The following is a 12,306-nucleotide window of genomic DNA, read 5'->3' as shown; positions in this document are numbered from 1 at the left end:
GGCCCACAGTGTTGTGCCGTGAAATATTCCTAATCCAAAAATAAAATAACCTAACCTACATTCCCCTCAATTCACTGCTGTCCGTGTACATGTCCAGCAGTCGCTTAAATGTCACTAATGACTCCGCTTCCACGACTACCACTGGTAAACTATTCCATGCACTCACAACTCTCTGAGTGAAGAACGTCCCGCTGATGTCTCCTCTATACCTGCCTCCTAACACCTTAAAACTATGACCCATCGTGGCAGTCGATCCTGCCCTGGGGAAAAGTCTCTGGCTACCGAGTCTAATAATGCCTCTCATTACCTTGTACACCTCATTCAGGTCACTTCTCTTCCTCCTTAGATAATAAAGTGTGAAGCTGGATGAACACAGCAGGCCAAGCAGCATCTCAGGAGCACACAAGCTGACGTTTCGGGCCTAGACCCTTCATCAGAGAGGGGGATGGGGTGAGGGTTCTGGAATAAATAGGGAGAGGGGGGAGGCGGACCGAAGATGGAGAGAAAAGAAGATAGGTGGAGAGTAGAGTATAGGTGGGGAGGTAGGGAGGGGATAGGTCAGTCCAGGGAAGACGGGCAGGTCAAGGAGGTGGGATGAGGTTAGTAGGTAGGAAATGGAGGTGCGGCTTGGGGTGGGAGGAAGGGATGGGTGAGAGGAAGAACAGGTTAGGGAGGCAGAGACAGGCTGGGCTGGTTGTGTGGTGCAGTGGGGGGAGGGGACGAACTGGGCTGGTTTTGGGATGCAGTGGGGGAAGCCCTCCAGTCCAGGCAGCATCCTGGTAAACCTCCTTTGCACCCTCTCCAAAGCCTCCACATCTTTCCTATAATAGGGCGACCAGAACTAGACACAATATTCCAAGTGTGGTCTCACCAGGGTTTTATAGAGCTGCAGCATAACCTCGTGGCTCTTAAACTCGATCCCCCTGTTAATGAAAGCCAAAACACCATATGCTTTCTTAACAACTTTATCCACTTGGGTGGCAACTTTGAGGGAGCTATGCACTTGAACACAAAGATCCCGCTGTTCCTCCACACTGCCGAGAATCCTGCCTTTAATGCTATATTCAGCATTTAAGTTCGACCTTCCAAAATGCATCACTTCGCATTTATCCAGGTTGAACTCCATCTGCCATTTCTCAGCCCAGCTCTGCATTCTGTCAATGTCTCGCTGAAGCCTGCAATAGACCTCGATACTATCAATGGCACCTCCAACCTTTGTGTCATCAGCAAACATACTAACCCACCCCTCAACCTCCTCATCCAAGTCATTTATAAAAACTACAAAGAGCAGAGGCCCAAGAACAGAGCCCTGTGGGAAAACCACTCAGCACTGACCTCCAGGCAGAATACTTACCATCTACAACCACTCTCAGCTTCCTGTCAGCCAACCAATTCTGAACCCAAACAGCCAAATCACCCTGTATCTCATACCTCCTGACTTTATGAATGAGCCTGCTGTGGGGAACCTTATCAAATGCCTTGCTGAAGTCCATGTACACCACATCCACTGTTCGACCCTCGTCAACCTGTCTCATGACCTCCTCAAAGAACTCAATAAGATTTGTAAGGCATGACCTGCCCCTCACAAAGCCATGATGACTCCCTTTAATCACGCTATGCTATTCCAAATAGTCATAAATCCTATCCCTCAGAATTCTTTCCAAAACCTTGCTGACCACAGACGTAAGACTGACTGGTCTGTAATTTCCAGGGAGTTCCCTATTCCCTTTCTTGAAAAGAGGAATAACATTTGCCTCCCTCCAATCTTCCGGTATGACTCCTGTGGAGAGTGAGGAAGCAAAGATCTTTGCAAGCGGCTTAGCAACCTCCTTTCTCGCTTCCCGGAGCAACCTAGGATAAATCTGGTCTGGCCCTGGGGACTTATCAATCTTAATGTTTGCCAAAATTTCCAGCACATCAACTTCCTCAATCTCAATCTGTTCAAGCCTGTTTTCCTGCTCCTCAAAGTTCTCATTCACAACAGGATCCCTTTCCTTAGTGAAAACCGAAGCAAAAAGCTCACTTAGGGCTTCCCCTATCTGCTCAGACTCCGCACCCAAATTCCCTACGCTATCCCTGATTGGCCCTACCTTCTCCCTGATTATTCTCTTATTCCTCACCTATGAGTAAAATGCCTTCGGGTTCTCCCTAATCCTTCCTGCCAAGCCTTTCTCGTGCCCCCTCCTGGCCCTGCTCAGTCCACGTTTGAGCTCCTTCTGAGCAAGCCTGTAATCCTCTAAAGCTGTGCTAGACCCTTGCTTCCTCCATCTTACGTACGCTGCCTTTTTCTTTTTGACAAGAAGCACCTCTGTACCCGTCATCCATTTGTATAAATGGAATACCTAATCACATTACTCTCAGCATCTTTCCTTAATCCATTAATATACATGGTGAATAGCTGAAACTCAAGCACTGATCATGGAAGCACTCCACCTTGTTAACTTGAAAATGCCCTATTATCAGATCCTTTCTGCTTGGACAAGAAGTTTGACTTAAGTTTTCTCTTTACTATTATGGCACTATGAACACACAAATGAGAATGGGTCAGTACGTGATTCACAATGAATGTTTTGGTTTACATTTCTTTAGCTTTAAAAGGTTACTGTGAGGTAGGATTTCCAATAAATATTATCAACAAAGGTGAACACAAACAACTCATTTAGAGAACTGTTCCAAGATAAAGGGCATAAGCAAGAGATATATAAACAAGCAAAAGGCAAAATAATGAATATTTCGTGAGCAGAGGCAGCAACATTTCTGCAATCAATGAACAGATGGCTAATTTCTAATCATGTGCTTTCAACTTAATCCATAACAATAAGGAACTTATCACAAAGTGTTAATTTGTACCTTCAACTATGAGTGAAGCTGTGGTCTGTGCATTACTTGATTTGCAGCTATATTCACCAGAATCTTCGAGTCTGAGGCTTGAAATGGTGAGTTCTGTCATGTTCTTGTTTTGACTGAAGTTGTATCGGTCAGATGACTTGATTAAGCTCTGGTCTTTGTACCATCTGACCATCTTGGGAGTAGGTGTAAACTCACAGCTCAAAGTAGCAGATAACCTCTCTTCCACTGTAATATTCTGTAATTCTCTAACTACCTCTGTTGGAGGCTCTGGAAAATAGTTACATGTGAATTTATAATTAAAATTGTACAATAGGAATTAACTTACATTAATGTAACACCTCAATATTTTTTAAAAAAGTGTCCTCAAGTGAAATACAAGTTAACAACTTAACTCAGTGCCTTTGACAGCACCTTACAAACCGACTTCACCATTTGGAAAGACAAGGACAGCAGATACATGAGTAAACCACCACCAACAAGCTTCCCTCAAAGCTATACAGAGGCCTTATTTGGAACGATATTGGTGTTCACCAATGGTGTACCATTGAATTAAAATCCTGAAATTTCCTCCTAAAACAGCAATAGCTACAGAACATGGACTGCAGTGGTTCAAGGAAGCAACTCACCACCAGCTTCTTAAGGGGAATTAGGGATAGGTAGTAGATGGGTAATTAATCCTAGCATCACCCACAGTCCATGAAAGAATTTTTTTAAATTCATTCATGGGATAAGGGCATTGCTGGCTTGGCAGCAATTATTGCCCACTCCAAATTGTCCAGAAGGCAGCTGGGAGTCAAACACTGGTGTGGGTATGGAGTCACATGTAGGCCAGACCAGATGAAGGTGGCAGGTTCCTTCCCTAAAGGACATTAGTGAACCAGATGGGTTTATTCTAACAATGGACAATTGATTCACGGTCATCATTAGACTCTTAATTCCAGATATTTATTGAATTCAAATTCCACCATCTACCGTGGCAGGATTCGAACCTGGGTCCCCAGAACATTATCTGGATGCCTCGGTTAACAGTCCAATGATAATATCACTAGGCCATCAGCTCCCCTTCAATAATGAAAAATAATGAAAAATACTGCAAAAATTAGTAACAAACCACAGTGGTAATATTAGGATTGGTGTAGTGATTGTAAACCATGTCAACCAGCCGAGCCTCTCAGAATATGAGTTCCTGAATGGGGTATTGGCTGACATAAAAATTATGAGTGTCTGAGTGATACTGACACTATGATTCCAGACTCTGTGTGAGTTACAGTCAAAACTGGTTCACATGTAAATAAAGGGTGGCTTGCTGACAGGATACCAGCCTCGGTGGAGTTATTTCACGGGTGATAAGAGTAAAGCAAGATTCTGGAGAAATTTGCTTGCAACAGTCGGCTTTGAGCTAGGATAAGTATTTCTTACATCATTTCTTTGTTTGGGAAGCTGGACAAGAACCACAATTATTTAGTCTGCTTAAAGAGTCCAAGACAATGCTAACCACAGCCATGGGCTGCATTCAGTGACGAACTCTAATGCTAAGTTGTTAAAACTGCAAGTTAGAACACGTTCCATGAAGCCCAGTTCTACAGTTGGCTTTGAGCCACCTCCCATTACTAGATACACCACCGGAGGTAACCCCAACAGAACAGTCTGGAATAATATTAAGTTTTCAGGACACAATCCCAGTCACAGTCAACAATATCACACTTTGGAGTTAGAAAGATCCAGTCTTGTCCAAACTGAAGTAAACTGGTTTTAAAGGGGGAAACCAAAGGGCCATCACAACTAGACTTGAAACCTTTTGGACCCAGCGAGACCAACTCACTGTGGAGGATGGCATATTGTTATGGGGAGTAAAAGTAATTGCCTCAAATAAGCATCACCTTCAAACACTGGCTGAACCCCACTGGGGCCATCCAGGGGTCCGCAAAATGAAAACTGTATTATGTCTAGTGGCCAGGGTTAGACACAACAAAGCCCCATTGATGGGGCAGTACCAACAGTGTCAACAAGGTCAAAAGCTACTGCCGACAGTGTCCCATCTGCAATGATTTTAACAAGGTCTGCCAGATGGATCTCACAGAATATGAGTTTCCTGATTGGGTCTGTTTATCATGGAGCCCTGGCTGACATAAAAGGTTTGAGTGGCAGGCACACTGGCACTTTGGTGCCTGTCTCTGTACGAGTCAGCATCTTTCATTTATCAATAAACGGCGACCTGGTCACAGGATAAAGGCCTCTGTGGCGCTATTTCAATAGGTATTACAAGTTTGTTCACATGAAGGTTTTAGGACCATCACAGAGACAAAAATGGAGAGATTTAGGGAGAATACAGTCACAGTTAATTCCCTGGCAGCTGATATCGCCAATGATGAAATGAAGAATCATAGAATTCCGACAGCGTGGAAGCAGGCCAATTAGGCTCATCAAGTCCACACCACCATTCCAAAGAGCACCCCAGCCAGACCCACGTCCCAACCCTATCCCTGATTTTCTGAAGAAGGGTCTAGGCGTGAAATGTCAGCTTTGCTGCACCTCTGATGCTGCTTGGCCTGCTGTGTTCATGCAGCTCTACACCTTGTTATCCCCCATCTCTGTAACCCTGCATTTCCCATGGCCAATCAACCTAGCCTGCATCTCCCTGGAAAATTGGATCCACAAGATTCAAACTGAACAAATGTAACAATCACTGAGCCAGAGCTAATCAATATCACAGAGATATGGAATAAGAAGGCCTCAGTAAGAGAACAGACAAAGGGATAAGTAGCTTATCAGGTTTTGATATTTCCTTTATCTAAAGTTTTTGAGAAGATTTGAAGCTCGGGTTGTGGATGAGGTTGCAGACATGCTCACCTAGCCAGTGGGTTTGATTGCAACCCTGCTAGATAACATTGTCAATGCGCCTCCAGTGCAGCATCAGTGTTCTGTCCCTCTTGTTATTTGTATATCTCAGTTTGCTGGGGTGGTTGGTATAACTTTTGGTTTTGTTTCATACTGGTACACAGGGTCTAATTCAACGTGTTTATTGGTAGAGGTCCGGTTCAAATACCAGGCCTCCAGGACTTCCCTGGCAGATCTCTGCTTGGCTTGTGCGATTATCGATGTGTTGTCCCAGACAAATTTGTTCCCCTAATTGCCATGTGTGCACTGGAATTAGGATTCCTGGAGGCTTGGTATTCCAAACAGAACTCCACCAAAAACACATTGATTTGTACAGAGGATCTAATTCACTGAGAAATAAAACGTAAGTAATGCCGAGCACCCCAGCAAACCAAGGCATATAAATAGCAAGGCGGACAGAACATCGAAGCTTCACTGGAGGGGCACGAACGATGTTGCCTAGCAGGGTAGCAAAACATCTGCCAGCAAACTCACCGGCTCGGCGACCATATCTACATCCTCATTCTCTTTATTCACAACTAAAAGCCACAGGAAAAATGGTTCTCCTCAAGGGAGTTAAATTGAGCCCACCTCCATAAAAACCATAATGGGAGTTATGTACAGACCTCCTAACAGTGACCAGGACCAGGGGCGCAAGATGCACCGGGAAATAGATAGGGCCTGTCAGAAAGGCAAGGTCACGGTGATCCTGGAGACTTCAATATGCAGGTGGACTGAGTGAATAATGTTGCCGGTGGATTCAAAGAAAGGGAATTCATGGAATGTTTACAAGATGGCTTTGTAGAACAGCTTGTGATGGAGCCCACAAGGGATCAGGCTATTCTGGACTTAGTGCTATGTAATGAGCCTGGCTTTATAAAAGATCTTAAAGTAAGGGAACAATTAGGGGGCAGCAATCATAATATGGAGGAGTTCAGTCTGCAGTTTGAAAGAGAGAAATCAAAATCGGATGTAATGGTGTTACAGTTAAATCAAGGTAATTACAGGGGCATGAGAGAGGAGCTGACGAAAATTGATTGGAAGCGGAGCCTAGCGGGTAAGACAGTAGAGCAACAATGACATTGGGCGCTCCAAATTGATGCTGGAAGGTTAGTAATGGGAAATAAGGAAATAGCTGAAGAACTAAATAAGTACTTTGCATCAGTCTTCACAGTGAAAGACATGAGTAGTATCTGAACAATAAAGCAGAGTCAGGGGGCAGAGTTGGGTATGGTACGCATTACAAAAGAGAAAGTGCTAGAAAAGCTAAAAGGTCTAAAAATTGATAAATCTCCTGGCCCCGATGGGCTACATCCTAGAGTTCTGAAGGAGGTGGCTGAGGAAATAGCGGAAGCTTTGGTTGTTATCTTTCAAAAGTCACTGAAGTCTGGGAAAGTCCCAGATGATTGGAAAATTGCTGTTGTAACCCTCTTATTTAAGAAAGGATCAAGACAAAAGACAGAAAATTATAGGCTGCTTAGCCGAACCTCAGTTGTTGGTAAAATTTTAGAATCCATTGTTAAGGATGAGATTTCTAAATTCTTGCAAGTGCAGGGTCGGGTTAGAACAAGTCAGCATGGATTTAGTAAGGGGAAGTCGTGCCTGAAAAACCTGTTAGAATTCTTTGAAGAGGTGACAAGTAGGTTAGACCAGGGAAACCCAGTGGATGTTATCTATCTAGACTTTCAAAAAGCCTTTGATAAGGTGCCTCACGGAAGGCTGCTGAGCAAAGTGAGGGCCCATGGTGTTTGTGGTGAGCTACTGGCATGGATTGAGAATTGGCTGTCTCACAGAAGGCAGGGAGTTGGGATAAAAGTCTCTTTTTCGGAACGGCAACCGGTGACAAGTGGTGTCCCACAGGGTTCAGTGTGGGGGCCGCAGCTGTTCACTTCATATATTAATGATCTGGATGAAGGGGCTGGGGGCATTCTGGCAAAGTTTGCCGATGATATAAAGATAGGTGGACAGGCAGGTAGTACTGAGGAGGTGGGGAGGCTGCAGAAAGATAAAGACGGTTCAGAAGCGTGGTCCAGGAAATGGCTGATGAAATTCAACGTGAGCAAATGCGAGATTTTGCACTTTGGAAAAAAGAATACAGGCATGAACTATTTTCTAAACGGTAAGAAAATTCGTAAATTCGCAGAACCAGAGGGCACAGTTTAAAAATAAGAGGTAAACCATGTAGAACAGAATTGAGGAGAAACTTCTTCACCCAGAGAGTGGTGGATATATGGAATGCTCTGCCCCAGAAGGCAGTGGAGGCCAAGTCTCTGGATACTTTCAAGAAAGAGATAGATAGAGCTCTATAAGATAGTGGAATCAAGGGTTATAGGGATTAGGGAGGAACAGAATACTGATTGTGGATGATCAGCCATGATCATAATGAATGGTGGTGCTGGCTCGAAGGGTCGAATGGCCTACTCCTGCACTTATTGTCTATTGTCTGTAAAGCAGAAGTACAAAGGGATCTGGGAGTGTTGGTCCAGGATTCTCTAAAGGTTAATTTGCAGGTAGAGTCCGTGATTAAGAAAGCGAATGTAATGTTGTCGTTTATCTCAAGAGGGTTGGAATATAAAAGCAGTGATGTACTTCTGAGGCTTTATAAAGCTCTAGTTAGGCCCCATTTAGAATACTGTGTCCAATTTTGGGCCCCACACCTCAGGGAGGACATACTGGCGCTGGAGCGTGACCAGCAGAGGTTCACACGGATGATCCCTGGAATGATAGGTTTAACGTACGATGAACGGCTAAGGATCCTGGGGTTGTATTCATTAGAGTTTAGAAGGTTGAGGGGAAATCGAATAGAAACTTACAAGATAATGTATGGCTCGGAAAGGGTGGGCACTGGGAAGTCATTTCCATTAGGCAGGGAAACTAGGACCCGTGGGCACAGCCTTAGAACTAGAGGGGGTAAATTTAAAATGGAAATGAGGAGACATTTCTTCAGCCAGAGAGTGGTGGGCCTGTGGAATTCATTGCCACGTTGCGCAGTGGAGGCCGGGACGTTAAATGTCTTCAAGGCAGAGATCGATAAATTCTTGATCTCGCAAGGAATCGAGCGCTATGGGGAGAGTGCAGGGAAGTGGAGTTGAAATGCCCATCAGCCATGATTTAAATGGCGGAGGGGACTCGATGGGCCGAATGGCCTTATTTCCACTCCTATGTCTTATGGTCTAAATTTTCAGTCGCATTGTGAAAACAAATGGGAGCCTCAGATGTACAAAAGGCAGGTTAAAAGTATAGGATCTGCACTATCAACAAGGTAGAGTCAGCATTGGATGAAATATTGACAACAGAACTTATATCATCGAACAGTATAGCACAGTACATGCCCTTCAGCCCACTTCGCCCCCTTGCAGTGGTCGAGAACACCCTCGACCGTGTCTCCCACAATTCCCGCAACACATCCCTCACACTCCGCCCCCGCAATAACCGCCCAAAGAGAATTCCCCATAGTCCTCACATACCACCCTACCAACCTCCGGATACAATGCATCATCCTCCAACACTTCCGCCATCTACAATCCGACTCCACCACCCAAGACATTTTTCCAACCCCACCCTTGTCTGCCTTCCGGAGAGACCACTCTCTCCAGGACTCCCTTGTCCGCTCCACGCTCCCGTCCAACCCCACCACTCCCGGCACCTTCCCCTGCAACCGCAGTAAGTGCTACACTTGCCCCCACACCTCCTCCCTCACCCCTATCCCAGGCCCCAAGATGACTTTCCACATTAAGCAGAGGTTCACCTGCATCCACTGTACCCGGTGTGGCTTCCTCTACATTGGGGAAACCAAGCAGAGGCTTGGGCACCGCTTTGCAGAACACCTCCACTCGGTTCACAATAAGCAACTGCACCTCCCAGTCGCGAACCATTTTAACTCCCCCTCCCATTCCTTAGATGACACGTCCATCCTGGGCATCCTGCAGTGCCATAATGATGCCACCCGAAGGTTGCAGGGACAGCAACTCATATTCCGCTTAGAAACCCTGCAGCCCAATAGTATCAATGCGGACTTCACAGGCTTCAAAATCTCCCCTTCCCCCAGTGCATCCCAAAACCAGTCCAGCTCGTCACCTCCCGCCACTGCATCCCAAAACCAGCTCAGCTCATCCCCACCTCTCTAACCTGTTCTTCCTCTCACCTATCCCTTCCTCCCACCTCAAGCCGCACCTCCATTTCCTACCTACTAACCTCATCCCGCCTCCTTGACCTGTCCGTCCTCCCCAGACTGACCTATCCCCTCCCTACCTCCCCACCTATACTCTCCTCTCCACCTATCTTCTCCTCTATCCATCTTCAGTCCGCCACCCCCTCTCTCCTTATTTATTTCAAAACCCTCTCCACATCCCCCTCTCTGATGAAGGGTCTAGGCCCGAAACGTCAGCTTTTGTGCTCCTAAGATGCTGCTTCTCCTGTCCTGTTTCTGGTTCTACACATACTGACTCACTCGACAAAGCCTCCTCGATAACCTCCCTTTCTGCAGCTGTGATACCATCCCTGATTAGTAATGACCAAACAGGTAGATGAGAGTAAACCAGTTGATGTGGTGTATATGGATTTCAGCATGGCTTTCGATAAGGTTCCCCACAATAGGTCATTGTACAAAATGCGGAGAAATGGAATTGTGGGAGATATAGCAGTTTGGATTGGAAATTGGCTTGCTGAAAGAAGACAGAGGGTGGTCGTTGATGGGAAATGTTCATCCTGGAGACCAGTTACTAGTGGTGTACCGCAAGGGTCGGTGTTGGGTCCACTGCTGTTTGTCATTTTTATAAATGACCTGGATGAGGGCGTAGAAGGATGGGTTAGTAAATTTGCAGACGACACTAAGGTCGGTGGAGTTGTGGATAGTGACGAAGGATGCTGTAGGTTGCAGAGAGACATAGATAAGCTGCAGAGCTGGGCTGAGAGGTGGCAAATGGAGTTTAATGCAGACAAGTGTGAGGTGATGCACTTTGGTAGGAGTAACCAGAAGGCAAAGTACAGGGCTAATAGTAAGATTCTTCGCAGTGTAGATGAGCAGAGAGATCTCGGTGTCCATGTACACAGATCCTTGAAAGTTGCCACCCAGGTTGACAGGGCTGTTAAGAAGGCATACAGTGTTTTAGCTTTTATTAATACAGGGATCGAGTTCTGGAACCAAGAGGTTATGCTGCAGCTGTACAAAATTCTGGTGCGGCTGCACTTGGAGTATTGTGTACAGTTCTGGTCACCGCATTATAAGAAGGATGTGGAAGCTTTGGAAGGGGTGCAGAGGAGATTTACTAGGATGTTGCCTGGTATGGAGTGAAGGTCTTACGAGGAAAGGCTGAGGGACTTGAGGCTGTTTTCATTAGAGAGAAGAAGGTTGAGAGGTGACTTAATTGAGACATATAAGATAATCAGAGGGTTAGATAGGGTGGATAGGGAGAGCCTTTTTCCTAGGATGGTGACGGCGAGCACAAGGGGGCATAGCTTTAAATTGAGGGGTGAAAGATATAGGACAGATGTCGGAGGTAGTTTCTTTATTCAGAGAGTTGTAAGGGAATGGAACGCTTTGCCTGCAACGGTAGTAGATTCGACAACTTTAGGTACATTCAAGTCGTCATTGGATAACCATCTGGACGTACATGGAATAGTGTAGGTTAGATGGGCTTGAGATCGGTATGACAGGTCGGCACAACATCGAGGGCCGAAGGGCCTGTCCTGTGCTGTAATGTTCTATGTTCTATAACTGTTCTATGTCACACCCCAACGTCTTTTACCTCTGTCCCTATTTCTTTTGTAACATCTAAACCCCGAAACATCCAACAACTATTCCTGCCCCTGCGTTATCCAAGTCTGCACAATGGTCACAACATTGTAGCTCCAAGTACTGATCCATGCTCTTCAGTTCGTCATCCTTCTTGTGTTAAAATAGACATACTTCAACTCGTCGCACTGACTACAACTTTGCCCTATCAATTGTCTATCCTTTTTCACAGACTCTCTGCATGCTGTATTTGTAACGCCAGTTACCCCTTTCTCTGATCCGTAGCTCTCGTTCCCATCCCCCTGCCATACTAGTTTAAATCCTCTCGAAGAGCTCTAGCAAACCTCCTGCCCAGGATATTGCTGCCCCTGAGCAGAAGGTTTGCTAGAGCTTTTCAGGAGGGTTTGAACAATGTCTGTGAAGATTAGGGTGAAACAGCAGACAACATAAGACACCTTGTCTACCAGTGTGAGATTTGTAAAATATATGTTGTAATGATTTGCATAAAGTTTGGAAGTGTGTGTAACATACCAGAGTGAGTTTTACATTTAGAACCAGAAAGGGAGCCATTTGGCCCCTCCTGTCCATGCTAACCCAAAGACACCCAGATGCCCTTTCTAATCCCATTTTCATACACACAGCCCACAGTCTCACAGTAGAGTATCTAAGATGCAGATCCAGGTACCTTTTAAAAGAGTTTATGGTCTCTGCTTCTACCACCAAGCCAGGCAGTGAATTCCAGACCCACCATCCTCTGCGTAAAAGACATAGTAGGAACTGCAGATGCTGCAGAATCCAAGATAACAAGGTGTGGAGCTGGATGAACACAGCAGGCCAAGCAGCAT

At 45.5% G+C, this 12,306-nt stretch overlaps 1 protein-coding gene across 16 annotated transcripts in view; it reads right to left on the bottom strand.

The window, feature by feature from the left end:
• The window catches only part of obscnb (obscurin, cytoskeletal calmodulin and titin-interacting RhoGEF b), a 760,766-nt gene that overhangs the window by 568,852 nt on the left and 179,608 nt on the right, over positions 1-12,306 (bottom strand). For all 16 annotated transcript variants that reach the window (XM_059639939.1, XM_059639947.1, XM_059639941.1 and 13 more), the window contains one exon: positions 2,851-3,117. In XM_059639939.1, the coding sequence (XP_059495922.1) occupies positions 2,851-3,117 (267 nt within the window). The remainder of the gene's footprint in view (positions 1-2,850; positions 3,118-12,306) is intronic.

The sequence above is a fragment of the Stegostoma tigrinum genome, chromosome 2, assembly GCF_030684315.1.
Source record: "Stegostoma tigrinum isolate sSteTig4 chromosome 2, sSteTig4.hap1, whole genome shotgun sequence".
Taxonomy (NCBI): domain Eukaryota; kingdom Metazoa; phylum Chordata; class Chondrichthyes; order Orectolobiformes; family Stegostomatidae; genus Stegostoma; species Stegostoma tigrinum.
The sequence above is the reverse complement of the archived record's forward strand: the minus strand, read 5'-3'. Positions and strand labels throughout refer to the sequence as shown.